This window comes from Rhinolophus ferrumequinum, chromosome 11 (assembly GCF_004115265.2).
Source record: "Rhinolophus ferrumequinum isolate MPI-CBG mRhiFer1 chromosome 11, mRhiFer1_v1.p, whole genome shotgun sequence".
Classification (NCBI taxonomy): domain Eukaryota; kingdom Metazoa; phylum Chordata; class Mammalia; order Chiroptera; family Rhinolophidae; genus Rhinolophus; species Rhinolophus ferrumequinum.
The window spans coordinates 48707090-48723977 of record NC_046294.1 but is presented as its reverse complement, the minus strand read 5'-3'; the positions used below and the strand labels follow the sequence as shown (position 1 = coordinate 48723977).

Genomic DNA, 16888 nt, shown 5'->3' with positions numbered 1-16888 from the left:
TTCTAGTTTCAGTTTGCAACTGGTGGTAGTTTCAATGTAGCCTGTCGCCCTGGGGTGGTTTGCCAGGGCTACATTGGGTACATTTCAGGAAGTGCTATCCTCTGACATTGACCAGCGGCATTTTCCTTCCTCCCTGTTTGACCATCTCAGCTTCCTCTCCTTAGGAACCCGTCTTTTCCCCACCTCTCATTCCAGAACCCTGGACAGACTAATTAATCGCTGAGCAATCATCCTGTCTTCAAGCCAGCTGTTAACTGCTTGTCTCCAACCTTTATTTGACTTGTGTCCTATCCTGAGGAGCCATAAGAAAAGTTAACAACCTAAAAAATTGCCCATCTATCATGTGAGCCTAGTTAGGAGGGAATTGTTTGATTTTTATGAAGTGTAAATAATATATTTGGAGACACGTTTTCAAACACGTGTCGGACTGTTTATCAGAGATGGTTCCCTAAACAAGGTGGGACAAATTGTCTGGCCAGTGGAGCTTAATGACACATTTTCTGTTCATCAGAATGGAGAACGTGCTTCATAAAGACAACAGAGCACTTGTGCAGGTGACATTTACTGCACACAAAGTTCCAAGTTTATTTCTTTCCCTTGAATAAATTTTGAAAGAGGTCTTGGCTGTGTTTCCTTGTTTGCATTAAAATGATCAATGGCAATAGATACCCGTTTTTTTCCAAAGCTGTTAGTAGTAGCTTGTGTCTTGTGCTCTGCAGGTGCAAAGGGTGGGGGAGACACTTGCTGTGTGCTCATCAGGCACTCGGGCTCCCCTGGAGAACAGAAGTGTCTACTTTCCTGACTCCTGGACTAGCATTCTTAGAAGGGACCTTGGAGAGCCTAAACGAGTTGGTTTTGCAGCAGTTCAGTGAAGTCCGGAGAGGGGAAGTGACTTGGCCAGTGCCACACGGTGCACTAGCGACAGACTCGTCTGTGGGGTAGTGGAACTAGTACTGAACTGAGAGAGCCAAAGGCCTCGGCTGACATTCGACAAGTTGTATCCCCTCTGTGCCTCCCTGTATCTTCATCCGTGTAGCGGGAAAAGTGTCCTGCATAGGGCCAGGTACAAACCAGGGGCTTTTTGTTTACTCCTCTTTCTCCTATACCGTGTCGCTTCTCTGTGAGTGTCAACTGAAGATTATAGAGAGGAAGCCGAAGTCAGGGAGAAGGAGGAATCAATAATCAATGCTGTTCTCTGTTTCTCTGTAGGATCCTCAGTCTTCTGCGATGAACCCTGTTTACAGCCCCGTGCAGCCCGGGGCTCCTTATGGCAACGCTAAGAACATGGCCTACACAGGTGAGTGGCGTGGAGCGGCTCTCCTTTTGAGAAATGGTGGTTAAGGACGTGACCTAATAACTTGCTGAATGACTTTTGTATACTGTCCTCCAAAAGCTCTGCCAAGGCTTGGGAACTTACAGAAAGTGGAGATTGAAATGACATTAAGACTAAGTTAAGGATTATTGAATTGTCAACTAGGGGTAAGGAAGGAAGGTAAATTTATTTATTGCAAACCACCTGGCCCTGTGTGGACACTTTGATCTTCAAGCGGTTCTACGTGTGCAGTTTATCATCACCATGTCACAGGTGAGAAAGCCGTAGTCACAGTAAGAGGCCACAAAAAATTATGTAGATACTTGAATCCAGGTCTGATGATTCTGAAGGCTGATTTTTTTTCCCTGCCCCTGAACTGCGTACCAGTTTCCTATTCCTCTGGCTTTATGTATGTTGTCTGTCTGTCTGGAATGCCATTGTCCCCTGACAACTTCATCTTTAAGAATTCAGTTCTGAACTCAGATAGCACTTTTCCAGGAAGCATTCTCTCCCTTACGTGGCCTTAGGCAGGTTTTTTAACCTTCCAGAGCCTCAATGTTCTCATTGTAAAATGAGGGCAATAACATGGCTTTATTGTATAGGCCTGGCTATAAGGATTAAATGAGCTGGTGTAAGGCACTCAACATCTCATATCTGGCACAAAGTCAGCGCTTAATAATGGTTGTTATTATTTACAAATAAATAAAGATGAGTAGGAGACATGGTAATGGCAGTGAATGAGAAAATGTATTAAGTTGCTAACGTGGTGCTTTACGTATCACCAGCCTTCAAAAATATGATGAATTTAAATCCAAGGTGAAGGGAACAGTATGAACGACCCCACGGAGGTAAGAAGGTATGGTCAGAGTACAGTAGATATTGGAGATGAGCTGGAGGAAAGAGTATATAAAAAGGGCAAAGTGGGAAATGAAGCTCAGAAAGCTTCAGTAATGGTCTTGATGGCAGGGATCTCAGAGAACTTTGGTTCCGAATTTGGTTCTATAAGAATACTACAGGGTGCTGCAGAAATTCCTCAACTATTTGATTTGATTTAAAAATATATATATATTTAGAACTATTACAAAGCACGCATAAACAAAAGTTGATCAGTGTGTTAACTGCAGCTTCTAAGAATGCATGTTAATTTAAAACAAAAGAAAACACTGCCAACATTTGCAGCTACTTATGTTTGTGTAATAAATCAGGGTTTTCTTAATGCTTCTAAATAACATTCAGAAATATATCGGAGGTTGAGCCTGATAGGGCTATAGCTGTCATCACTAACTTTGAGTTTCTTATGTTTGTGTCGATCAGAACAGCTTTATTATCTTAATTTATCCTTAATAGTATTTTCTGTTTGAACTTCTATCGTATGGTTATTTCACCAACCAGGACGCATTGGGCAGAACCCCATGCCTCACTGGCTCAGGGAGCCTGTTACTGTTTCCCTTTCCAGTTCATAGTGTTCCTTCCAGCAACCCTTGATGCTTTGGCCAGAGAGGACTGAGCTGCTTTGGCAGACAGAGCCCAGGGGAATCTTGTGGGTTTCCTGGGATCCTGGCGGCCTTCATTCTTACTGAATTGCTAAACTTGAGAAGGAAGAGAACAGTTGCATTTATCTATTGGTTTACACAAAGAAGGTGAGGCAGTGTGATATGCTGGCAAGGGAACAGACTTGTCTCTGCGTGGCACGTCGTAGAACTTGGTAAATGTTTTTTGATTGAATGAACAACAACCAGCTTCAAATCCCAGCTCTGTCAGATGATAGCTAGGTGACTTTGGACAAGTTGCTTAACCTCCCTAAATTTATTTTTTCTTCTGTAAACTAGGATACTATTATCTATTTCATAGGATGGTGGTGAAAATTAAATGAGATAATTAGTGCTCTTCCAGAGGGAGAAACGGAGGATCGTCTTTGTTTCTACAAATCACCAAGGAATAATATCATCCTGAAACTGTTTTAACTTCTCTTAAAAATCCTACATTCTAGGACCACACAGGTAGTATAAATGCACACAACTAGAATAAATTCAGTTTTAACACAGGCCAAAGTTTCAAATTCTTAGGGAAACTTTCTTTTTGAAGCCAAGCTTCCTGTTGTCTCTCTGTACTTTTGAGTCCGTTTATTTATTTATTTTTTTACTGACAATATGATTCCGCTAAGGTCTCAGCTTTATGCAGGGGAACTTGAGGCCTAGCTCATGGCCTCTCCACGGCCCAGCGCCTCATCTCCCACCTCCAGTGGCTTTAAAAAGCAAGCCCTTTGATTGCTCAGGGCAAGAAACCTTCCCGGAGCAGTTCATCTCAGCTTGCTGTGACAGTTCCTGATTTTTAGTTTTCTTTACGTTTTTGACCCCTGGAGGTTTCTTTTTCTTTCTTAAAATCTCAATTCTGCCTTTGTGTGTTACATAACATAACATTTGTTATCCTTTTACGCAGTAGGCAGATTTTCAGGTTATCTTTTCCTCCACATTGCTGGAAATAGAAAATCCATGTGAGATGATTTATAAACAAATACCAAATACAGTGCATTAGAGTAAACATTTGTTATTGTTAGTAACAGTAATGATTTTGTTAAAGAATATTAATTACCATTTGGCAAGCACATGCTAGGTACTTTATATATGAATTGTAATCTTATTAATCATAAACCCTATAGTACTCTTCCTTTACAGTTAAAGAAACTGGTAGTTTAATTCAGGTCATATGACTTGGTCAGGTGTATAGTATAGCTTCTAATGGATGAAGAAGGATTTGAACTTGGGTCTTTATGATTTCAAAGTGTATGTGCTTTCTGTTATAGCAAGCTGATCTGTCTTAAAATATGTGCTCCTTTCACTGCTCCCAGTGATAAGCTAGGGAAGAGGGTTGTCTTTGCAGTTTCTAGGACTACGGAGCCCCACCTTTGAGGAGCCAGCAGCCCCTCCATGGAATCCCCCCTCGATCTGTAAGAATGGGGAAGACACTGACATGTAAGGAGATAATTATAGTCCATCAAGATAAATGCTATCTCAGAGGGATGCACCACTGTTTTCCAAGAACCTAACGTAATAAATAGATGTACAGATCGTTGTGGAAATTTGGTGGGTATACAGGAGAGGCCACAACTCTGTCAGAGGCTGGTGTCAGGAAAGACTTCTGAGAAGCCACGCCTGGAATGGGGTCTCGAAGCATGAGATGGATGGAGTTCTCAGTTCCAGGTCTGTCCTAATGACTGCAAGGCACTGGACAAAGCCTGCCCGTCTCTTTCTCTCTTTTTAAATATTAATAAGAGTTTATTTGAGCCAGATGGACGACATTTATGGGGAGCAAGATCTTAAGTGCCCCCTCCTGCGCTTCTCTTTTGCCTTCACTTTCCCATCCAAGCTATGAGGGGCTTACCTGAGTTGTTCAAGTTTCCCTTCTAGCTCTTAACCTTCTGGGCATTAGTCTATACATTTCTGTTAGCTCTCTCTCTTTGTAAAACAACTGGCTACCTCATTCCCTTAACCTATTTCTTTTGCCTCTTGTTGAATACAATTTTCTGTACCCCTTCTTGGATACCCTGGCATTAATGAAGGGTTCAGAAACAGGGAAGATGAAGTGAGCCCAGTACCCTGCTCAGAGCCCTGTCCTACTGCGTCAGGATCTTCTGTCAGTCCAGGGCTTCTTGCCCCAGAGCTCCTGACATTCTTGAGCAAGACCAACAGGAAACCACGAAAGCCTTTCCACAAGTATTCTCCTGTGAAAGGTCAGGTACAGCCATAGCCTCCACCAGTGAGTGAGTTCCCATTTCTTGCTAAATACACTGATGCAATTTAATTTCGTTTTCTATTTAGTTACTTATGATTCTTTCTTAGTCAATGAAGATATAATTTGGTGGCTCTGAATACAGCTGAAAATTGGTGGGATGTTGACAAAAGATTTGAAGAGCTTTTGGCTATGTTGCAAAGATTCTCACTGGAATGATTTCTGTTGCTTAATGTAGTGGGGAACCCCCCTTCCCCATAGAAGTCAGAAGACCTGGGTTTGATTCCTGGCTCTGCCTCTGACTAAAAACTTGAACAAGTCACTTTACTTCCAAGGGCCTTAGTTTTCTCCTCTATAAAGTAGGAAAAATAACTCCTACCCTAGCTATCAATTGTTTATGAGATTTTAAGGAGATAATTGATCTCTAAGAACTTTTTAAATAAGATAAAACTAGTCAAGAGTGGAGCTGGGTCTGAGGGTGGACTGCCTGTTTTTTTCCTGAAGGTTAACTGCTCGGCCAGCCAGCTGAGGCCCCAAGGGAGGCTAGCAGGTCGATGAAATTAGCGACTTTACTTTTGCCGAAACATTCTTTTTTGTGTGTTTTAAAGACACCTCTCTGGCATTTGGTGGCAGAATTAGCCTGCTTTCTAGCGTCCACTTCCCAAATAATCACAGGGTTTGGGGGCAGAAATTGAGTCTAGAGCTTGGAAAGAAAAAGAATGCCTGAGTAGAGCGGACACTCTCTTAAGCTCTATATACTGCACAGTAAGTTTGTTTCTCCTGTGGATGGGTTAATAACATCTACTGATCACTAACAATAGTGGTTGCTATTTGTTGAGCATGTATTATCAGCCATGCACAGTGTGTTGGAAACTTTCCCACCCAAGTGTATCTGACATCAGAGGACAACAGTTCATTCCTGGATTGATGGGGAAATAGCCCAGAGCAGGTATTCTAAGATTAAAATTTATTTGAAGTTTATGTGTTATCTTCAAAACTCATGAATTTTACCTTAAGTCACCATTATATAGTCATAGTTGTTTTCTGTAAAACAAATACTTTGAATTATTTACCATCTGGTAAATATTAACATCCCAAGAAAGTACACCATATTTAATTCAGTGTTTTCATGTACCTGTATTGTTGAGCACCCCCAGGGTTTCCTGTACCCAGTTTGAGAACTTAATCCTTATTATCCAAGTGTGTTAGTAGATATAGACACAAGTCCAGAAAGATGGAGAGACTTGTCCCTGTCACAGAGCCAAAAAGAGGCAGAGCCAGAATCAAGTCTAACCACTGAGCTAGCATGTGGTCTGTGTAATTTGTTGCCTGATCATTGCTTATATTTCTGTAACTCTCATTGCTCTCGCAGGCACTCAGCGCTTAACAAGTGCCCAACACGACGTAAACTCGCAGTGAATATTGATTGGCCAAATGAATAAGTGACTAAATGATTAAGCCCGTAAGACTGAAGCCTTTTCAGAGTCCCTAAGTCTCTGGCAAATTGACTTCAGAGCTGGGATAAATGTCTTTGTTCTCTACAGCAGTGATTCACAGTTGCTGTAAGCCTGTGCTTCCACACAGAAAATAATGATATTTGTAGAGAACTCTGAATAAACAGACGAGGCTGCCCCGGAGCTCCTGTGCCCTGCTTCCTTCCCAGACTCCCGAAGAGCTTAAGGAATCAGTATCTCAATTCACCTGTAACACGCTGACAGCCAGCTCCTAAGCTGCCGTGAAATGTACTAATATCTCAGAATTACCTGGTTTTGTTTGTCTCCCCCTCGCCCAGGATACACGCTCACGCTCTCCCTTCTCAATCCTTGTACCCATTTACCCTTTATCTTTACTGTCGTGAGCACAGATGTGTTGTGGACAAAGCTTGAGAATCATTGTTTTAAAGTTTCGGGGTTTTTTTCTTAGTAGCAGTTAAGGTGGTAAATAGTCTGTGCACACTTAGGGAGAGTGGTGAACCTCCACTGCTGACTTGTCCTTTCTTCCCGGGGCCTCGGAAGAAAGAATTTCTTCCTCGGAGAATTTCTCTTCTGAAAACGCACAGGCATTGCCCAGTGTCCTGAAGCATTTGGAAAGAGAAACCTGTAGAAATCTGTCACTATTGGCTTTTAGGGATTTGTGTGTATTGGTGGGAAAGGCTTGGGAGGGTATTTTTTTTGTTGTTTTATTTTATTTTTTTTTTAAAAGCTCTAAGCAAGATGAATATCATGACACTGTGAATCTCTTCTTAGGGTTGGATAGATGTTTCAAACATCTGAAGGTGTCCAATTGTGGCTTTTCAAAGTCTCAGTGACTGATTGATTTATACCTTAAAGCAGTGGCTTCTAAGTCTAGTGCCCAGGCCTAGGAATTGTTAGAAATGCAAATTCTTGAGCCCTGCCCTAGAACTATGAATCAGAAATTCTGGAGGAGGTTCCCAGCAATCTGTTTTTACATGCTCCAGGCTCCCTTAGGTGATTCTGGTATTCATATCTGCCATTTAGAAAACGTTAAGTAAATAGGCTTTTTCTTCTCCCCCAATTCTATGATCTTGTCTCGGAATCTTGCCATTGTGAATGTCATAATTCCTGTGGGAAATACCTTTGCGTCCCAAACAGCTTTAGAAACAGAGATCACGTGTCCGCTTTGACACACGTGTCCCCTGTGACAGGAGTGGCCGGCCACTGCTCAGATGGGGAGCCTGTGAGCAGCAACTTAAACCCGGGACACAGGAACAGACGCTACAGTTTTCAAGAAGGTGGTCAACAATCCTGTCTTTTTCCTTGCACATCTTAGGAAGACTGAACAGCCCCCAAAACCGGCTTTAGGAGACTCATGTTGGTTGAGGTCAAAGTGTGAAGACTTGAAAATTGCTCAGCTGGTGGGGGAGGTACTTCAACTTAAGTGTCTACATCAAATTTTTGCTGTTACTGTTCTCAGGAGGAAAAGAGGCAGAAGAATCAGTAGTTTTTGGTCTTGTTTAAACTACAAAACCATACTTCTTGTTACCTCCAAAGGTCTCTGGCTGCCAGAGAGAAGTTTGGGACTTCACTGTCACCACAGGTGCTGTCACAATTGTAAGTGGATGCTGAGGTCTGTGAATTCTGTCACGTTACACCTGCATGGCCGGAGGCCTGGAGTCTTTGTGGTACCGTCACGTGGGTAGGGGCGAGCAGCCAGGACCTGACTGCAGACCTTCCCTCCCTGTCCTTCCTTAGGGTAGACCCTGAGCTGGGAGAACTGAATTCAGAGATGCAGAGAAGAGGGCTGGGTACAGTATCCAAAAGGGTGACCTGTCCCGAGCAGCTCTGGTGGGATTTAGGTTACATAGGTCTGAGTTTCCAGAGGAGCTTGGAGCCTCGAGAAGGAAAGTGGAATAATTTATATTATTATCATTTTCATCATTTGAGTACTCGTTCTCTACCAAATACAGAGCTAAGTGTTTCTCATACAGCTTAGTGGTTAAGACTGCCTCGTTTTGAATCTTAGCCGCATCATTTGATTATTCTGTATCACTTGTAAAATGCCTGAAGATGCTATTTGAAGACTTGACTAATGGTAATTTAAACACATAGGTATATTTTTCTCACATAAAAATTCAGGGGGGTCAGTGGCAGGCATTGATTTTATTATGTCAGTGATTTCAAGATCGGTGTCCTCTGACTCTTGATCTAAGGTGGCTGCTACAGGTGTTGGCATCATGTCTGTGACTGAGGCAGGAAAAGGGGGGTAGAGAGGACCATCAGTGATGTTTGTCATTTTACTAGGAAAGTAAAATTCCCCAAATTCCCCAGGAGACGTTTCTATATATCTCATTGGTCAGAACCGGGCTACCTGGCTACTCAGTGCTAAGGGCTAGGAAGGCTGGGAGAGCAGGTAGCTTTTCCAGCCTCCGTAGTGTCGAAGGGCGGAAGAGGTTGGGAATGAGCACTGGGTCAGCCCGCCATGGTCTACCACGATGGCTTGGGCAAGTAAATTAATTCTCTAAGTGGTTTCCTCATCTATAAAATAAAAAAAAAATAATAGAACCTACCTCATGAAGGGATTGTGAGGATTAAATGAGATCAGTATAACATGCTTAGCATGATACTTAATATATAATAAGTAACAATATTGTTTTTATTACTAGCATTATTGTCATCTCAACTCTCAGCCAAGTAATTATTATCCCATTTTATATCAGAGGAAGTTGAAGTTCAGTGAGTGGAAGCAATAACTTGCCTGAATTCACAGACTTTGAAATGGCAAAACTGGGATTAGAACCTCTATGTGAATCTAAAGTCTATGCTCTTTTTTCTGCGCTGGGAGTTGAGTCAGCAGAGAAGTATTGGTGAGCTGGTGAGTGAGTCTGTCTTGGTGAGACCCATAGCACCAGCCACAGGCTTAGTAAGTAGGGATGGAAGGAGACTGGAAAGAATGGATTGGACAGTGAGAACGCAAGCAGAAGGCCCTGTCTGGACGCGGAAGGGCAAAGAGTACCACACTTAGGGGGTCATCGCTGGGCTGATTCAAGAGCCACCAAATTGGGGGATGAATATTTGAGGAAAAGGGCAATATAATTTGATAAGAACTGTGTAAGAAAAGCTAGTTATGGGAGTAGCCGGAAGGGACCCTTAATCTAGCCTGGAGACAGAAAGGTCAGGGAGGGGTTTTGGGAGAAGGACATGAAGTGAAGGGCAAGGCAAGGACAATCCAAGGACTGAGGACAGCTTAACAGTGACATGGAAACAGACAGTCGAATGGAGTATTCTAGAACAGCTGTGCATTTTGTGTTTGTGAAGTATACAATGTAAGGCCAGGAATGGCAAGAACGGAAATACCTAGGTGGATAGGGTCCAGCCTTGTGTGGTCCTTATGCCATGCTAAGAAATGTGGAAACTTGTCCTTCGAAATAACCATTATCGTTTGGATACTTGTTTGGAATTTTATCTTTGGCCACCAGAGAGTTTTAGGCATGGTGGATAGATTGGCATTTTTGAAAGATCTCTCTGGATGTGTGAGCAGGTTGTATTGGAGAGAGAGAAAATGGAGGTTAGAAGATAAGTTAGGAAGCTCTTAAAATAATTCTGTCAAGAGACCAGAACTAGGGGTGGTATTTAGGGGTGGAAGGAGACTGGACAGAATGGAGGGGATGGAGAGGACATGTTTGAGACATTTTTAGACAGAGCAGTGTCTGGCATACAGTAGACATTGAGTATTTGTGGAATATGAATGAATAAGTTAGGACTTGATGTTGGATTTGGGGAGTGAGGGAGAAGGAATAATCTGGATTTATCCCAGGCTTCTTCTGGCTGATGTGATCGGTTGCATGGTTATTATGCCTTTTATTGAGTTCTTGGGAGTACCGAGGCCAGCGTGTGTTTCTCAGGTATTTTTCTCATAACTTGGGGAATCCCCCTTTTTCCTAGTCCTGGGATTTCTAACTTAATATACCCTGATAATTACAGGGCAAGATAATGCTATTCCCATTTTATAGATTTGGAAACTGAGGTAGAATAGTTAAGTGACTTGCCTGGGATCATCCAGCTACTCAGGGTTAGGAGATACTCTTTCTCCTCAGCATGTTGCCTTTGTGTAAGACTGTTGAACTTCCCACTGTAATTTCAACTGATTATAGGCCATAATAAAGCAAGCAATAAAATTCAGATTAGCTTGATCCAATTACTCAGCTGTTAAGACGAGGTTATGAGTTAATTGTAATTCAATACACCTTCTAATTCAATCCAGCACAGTAGAGTGTACAGTATCATTTGCGTTGTGCAAAGATCTACTGATGCCTCCTTAGTGTTAAGAGGAAAAAATAAAATAACTCAGAGCCACCATTCCCCTACCCTTACTCTTCCTTCTAAGATTGATCTGATTTCAATCTTAACTGTCACTTGTGCATAACTGTGTACAAATTATTTAACCTTTAGAGCCTCAGTTTTCTCACCTGTAAAAATATGGGAGATGTTCATTTATACTCTTTTGTAGACACAGGAACAGACTCAGAATTTGATAAGGATTTTCAGGGTCTTGCCCAGGTCACATAGTATACATAGTGGCATGTATACATACATAGCGGCATCTTTGAATAGAAAATGTGTTGAAATGGAAGCACTTTGGGAATCTTTGACCAAAGACATGTTCCCTATTTCAGTTTACTTGAAAACCCACTCGTGGTGTGTGTATCATACCTATTTCCCACCTACTTCCTTTAGGACCTCACCAATGGGCTGACAAGTCTCTAATGTCGTCCCTTTAAATTTTTAGAGCCCAAAAAGTTTCTAGGACATTTTTACATATAACTAGAGAATCTGGGTATCTGGATTCTAGTCCTGGTTCCGCCTGAAGGATGAGGAGCAGTTATTTGGAACAGGTGAAATGTCTAACAATAGAAGATTAATTGAACTTACTTAAGTGTCAATAATATGATCATTTTATGGTTTCTTTTGTTGTTTTTCTTCATTTTCAAAACAATGTATGTTCATTTTAGAAAAATCAGAAAATACTGAATAAGAAAAACATCCGTAATTTCTTCTGAGCCAGAGATAATCACTGTTAACACATTGGTATATCGTTTTTTTCTAGCTCTTTTGAAATGAACATACATACACATTATTTTTCAACAAAAATGAGATTATATGCTATGTACTGTCCTGTAATACCTTAATTAACGTAAGGAATTATCGGTTGTTGGGTCATTTAGATTTGTTTCAGATAATGCCCCGTTGGCTGCTTTAACTTTCACTGTTAACCAGTGACACAAAGCAAAAATAATAGACTGAAATGAATGAAACATAAAAAGGCAAAAATGTGAGGACACTTTTATTTACAAATTTTTTAGAGACAAAATGTTTTAAAATGCACAAAAGATTGTAACTATACCTACACGCACAAAAGTACACTAAAAATTAACGTGCGTTCAAAGCATAGTGATCGATTCAGTGTTTCCACAAAACGCCACGCTGACTAGTAGCTTGCTTTTCTCCAACTTGTGCTTGGCCAAACAGCAGTCGACCTAATTACCTGGGGCCATGCCATGGAAGGGAGAACACAAGGTAGGAGGTGAGGGATATGATTGAGGATGTCGAAGCTTTTCATTAAATGCCTTAAAATCCATGGGCAAGCTCAGTCATTTCCCAAAAGGAACTTGAAACGAAAGGGGTAGGAGTGGATTTATTGAAGTACTCACTACTATGTGCCAAGTATTTATGCTAGTGTGTATTTTGCATGCTACCTCTTAATTTTCTAGCCTACAGTATAGGATATCCCTGTGTTCTTGAGGCTCAGGTAAAGGGACTTGCCTCAGATTTCATGTCTGATAAGTGGCATAGCTGACTTTTGAACCCACATTTGCCTGCCTTCGGAGCCCCTGTTCTTCCCACTGGATTAGGAGGGCTCCTACACGATGGCCCGAACAGGAAACTCCTCGTGACTCTTAGGAGGAATGTTCCGATGGGTCTCTACCAAGGAAGTTCAGAACTGCCCTGCTTACCCTCCTGGCCAGCCCACATACAGATGCAGAAGTGAAAAGAGACACTGGTCCTGGCATAGAGCAGATACTCAAAAAATGTTTTCTGAACAAGTAAGTTAATGATTGTGTCTCATTTTTAAAGTATCAAAACTGAGACTCATCTTTGCCCAAGTGATTTGCCCAAAGGTATAGAGCTAATAAGTAAGAGCTGGGATTTGAATCTAGGTCTGCCTGTAAATAAAGCTCCGAATGTGTCTGTAACAGTTTGTCTCAGCTTGACACCTGCTCTCAATGTCCACAGCAGTGTGACTTGTTTGAATTAACAGTAGGGGAAGGTACATGGCCTGTGCACAGACAACTCTCTACTGAAGATCTTGTAGCTAACTTGGAGTGGCAGCAGCCTCTGCAATCCAGAAGCCAGACCAGATTGGTGGGAGAGGGAACCAGCTTAAGTGCTAAAATTCATTTTGACTTTCTTCCCTGTCCTCCCACAACACTTTGTAGCTCCTTCTGTGACCTTTACCCCAGGATGCCTCCTACCAGTTACTTCTGTGCTTGCTTGTCTCTCCCATGACATGGTGAATTCGTAGAGGACAGGATTGTCCTTTCACTTTGCGTTTATTATAGCACCTAGAACACATTAAGAGTTCAGGTAAGTAATTAATTTAATTGACCACTACCTGTGTACATAGCTCTCTTTTGAAGGCAGTCACTCAGGTAGTAACATTTAACATACACAATTCTAAAAAGATTTCTGGCCTTCCAGCCCACAACTAATTTCAGCACTGGGAAAGGGCTGGCTAAGAAAGGCTGTAAGGATGCAGGCTTCATGATAATAAAATGAGTGTAAAAGTGAGTGTTAACAACCTGAGCATAAACAAAGATACATTTAGATCTATGCCTCTAATTTCCTTCGTTCTTAAGGGGGGAAATGTCTTGCCTCCATTCCCTACCCATCCCATCCCTCCCACCCCCCAAAAAATCCTCTGGATCCTTCTATCTCCTCAAGCTGTCATGTTCCTTTTCTTTATTATCAACATTTAATCACTTTCTGGGAGGGGGTTGAGGGGCTGGGTCGAAAAGGTGAAGGGATTAAAAACTACAAATTGGCAGTTACAGAATAGTCACGGGGATATAAAGTACCGCAGAGCGATTATAGTCAATAATATTGTAATAACTGTGTATGGTGCCAGGTGGGTACTACACTTACTGGGTGGGGGATCACTCCATAAGTTCTGTAAATATATAACCACTATACTGTATACCTGAAACTAATATAATATTGAATGTCAACTGTAATTGAAAAAAAATTAAAATTAAAGAAAAAATTTACTCACTTTCAACATGTCCTATCCTACTGTTCCAGTGCCTTCATTAAATCTGCTATGTATCAAATCAAAGAGCAGATATTGATTTAAAAAAACAAAAACAAGATCCAATTGTGTACTGTTTATGGGAGATCCACTTTACATTCAAAGATACAAAAAGGTTGAAGGTAAAAAGATGGAAAAAGATCATGTGAACAGCAACCATAAGAAAGCTAGAGTGGCTGTACTAATATTAGATAGAATAGACTTTAAAACATTTTATAATGATAAAAGGGCCAATCCATCATGAAGATACAACAATTATAAACATACATGCACCTAACAGCAAAACCCCAAAATACATGAAACAAAAACTGACAGAAATTAAGGGCAAAAGAGACAATTCAGCAATAATAGTTGGCGACTTCTGTACCTCATTTTCAACAGTGGATAGAAAACTTGGCAGCCGATCAACAGAGAAATGGATGACATGAACAGCATTGTCCACCAGCTACACCTAACAGATCTATCTACAGGATATACCAACAATATAATTCTTTCAAGTGATATGAAACATTCTCTAGAATAGATTATGTGCTGGGGCCATAAAACGCCTCTCAATACATGTAAAGAATTGAACTCAAAGTATGCTCTCCAACCACAATAAAATGAAATTAGAAATCAATAACAAAGAAATTTAAGAAACTCAGTTATGTGAAAATTAAATTACATACTCCTAAATAACCAGTTGGTCAAAGAAGAAATCACAAAATAAATTAGAAAATGCTTGGAGATGAATGAAACACAACCTACGAAAACTTATGGGATGTATCTAAAGTAGTACCTAGCTAAAGTAGTACTTAGAAGGAAATTTATAGTTGGAAATACCTACGTTAAAAACAAAGAATGATTTTTACTCAAGAACCTAACCTTTCACCTTAACACACTGGGGGGAGAAAAAGAGCAAACTAAACCTAAAGCAAGTAAATGAAAGGAAATAAAGATTAGAGCGAAATCAATGAAATTAAAAAACAGAAAAAATGAGAGAAAATCAGTAAATCAAAGCTTGGTTGTTTGACAAGATCAACAAAATGGACAAATTTTGATCTAGACTGATCAAGAACAAAAGAGGACAGACTAAAATTACTAAATTCAGGAATGATACAGGAGACATTACTAGTGATTTGACAGAAATAAAAAGGATTATAAGGGAATACTATGAACAATTGAATGACAATAAGATATGTAGGTGAAATGGACAAATTTACTAGAAAGACACAAACTACCAACACTGATTTATGAGGAAATAGAAGTTTGAGTAGACCTAAAACATATATAATTAGGAAGGGAAAAAAAACTTCCCACAAAGAAAAGCCCAGGACCAGACAACTTTACAGCTTTATTGGTAAGTTCTAAGAAACATTTAAATAAGAATTAACACTAGCCCTCCACAAACTCTTCCAAAAAATAAAAGCAGGAGAACACTGTGTAACCAATTCTATAAGGCTGAAATTGCCCCCATACCAAAAGCAGATAAAAACAACACCAGAAAAGAAAACTACAGACCTGTATCCCATTTAAATATAAGTGCAAAAATCTTCAACAAAATACTAGCAAAATGAATCCAACAATTTATAGAAAGGATTATATTATACACTATGGCCAAGTGGGATGTATCCCAGGGGTATCAGATCCATCCAACATAGGAAAATCAATCTATGCAATATACCCTATTAAAGGAAAAAAACCCACATACTCATCTCAAAAGACAGAAAAACCACTTGGCAAACTCCAATACCCTTTTGTGATTTAAACAAACAAAAAAGTCTAGCAAACTAGGACTAGAAGGGAACTTCCTCAACCTGATGAAGGACATTTATGAGAAACTCATGGCTATCATCATACTTAATAGAAAAAATCTGAATGCTTTCCCCCTAACATTGGGAATAAGGCAAGTCTGTCTGTAGTTTCACCATTTCTATTGAACACTGGACTGGAGGTTCTAGCCAGAGCATTTGGGCAAGAAAGTGAAATAAAAAGTCATCCAGATTAGAAAGGAAGAAGTAAAATTACCTGTATTTGCAGATGACATGGTCTTTTATATAGGAAATTCTGAGGAATCCACACAGAAAAAAAAATGTTAGAACTAATAAATGAATTCAGCAAGGTTGCAGGATACAAAATCAATATACAAAAATCAATTGTATTTTTACACAGTTGTAATAATCCAAAAATGAAATTAAGAAAACACTTCTGGGGCCCGCCCTGTGGCTCAGGCGGTTAGAGCTCCATGCTCCTAACTCCGAAGGCTGCCAGTTTGATTCCCACATGGGCCAGTGGGCTCTCAACCACAAGGTTGCCAGTTCAACTCCTCGAGTCCCACAAGGGATGGTGGGCAGCGCCCCCTGCAACTAAGATTGAACACGGCACCTTGAGCTGAGCTGCCTCCTGGATGGCTCAATTGGTTGGAGCGCGGGCTCTCAACCACAAGGTTGCCAGTTCAATTCATCGAGTCCCGCAAGGGATGGTGGGCAGTGCTCCCTGCAACTAATAACGGCAACTGGACCTGGAGCTGAGCTGCGCCCTCCACAACTAAGATGGAAAGGATAACATCTTGAAGCTGAATGGCACCCTCCACAACTAAGATTGAAAGGACAACAACTTGACTTGGAAAAAAGTCCTGGAAGTACACACTGTTCCCCAGTAAAGTCCTGTTCCCCTTCCTCAATAAAAAAAATAAAGAAATAAAGAAAACACTTCCATTTACAGTAGCATCAAAACGTGGGTGGCATAAAATACGTAGCATAAAATACGCGGGTGGCCAATTGGCTCAGTTGATTAGAGCACAGTGCTCATAACACCAAGGTCGCCAGTTCAATTCCCACACGGGCCGGTGAGCTGCACCCTCCACAACTAGATTGAGAACGACTTGACCTGGAGCTGATGGGTCCTGGAAAAACACACTGTTCCCCAGTATTTCCCAATAAAAATAAAAACAACAACATAAAATACGTAAGAATGAATTTAACAAGGTACAAAACATATACTCTGCAAACTACAATATATTGTAGAAAAAAATTAAAAGTCTAA

At 40.8% G+C, this 16888-nt stretch overlaps 1 protein-coding gene across 5 annotated transcripts in view; it reads left to right on the top strand.

Annotated features, from left to right (window-relative positions):
* FAM168A (family with sequence similarity 168 member A) overlaps positions 1 to 16888 on the top strand; it is a 149773-nt gene that overhangs the window by 94821 nt on the left and 38064 nt on the right. For all 5 annotated transcript variants that reach the window (XM_033121491.1, XM_033121488.1, XM_033121490.1 and 2 more), the window contains exon 2: positions 1210 to 1297. In XM_033121491.1, the coding sequence (XP_032977382.1) occupies positions 1228 to 1297 (70 nt within the window). In that variant the 5' untranslated portion in view covers positions 1210 to 1227. The remainder of the gene's footprint in view (positions 1 to 1209; positions 1298 to 16888) is intronic.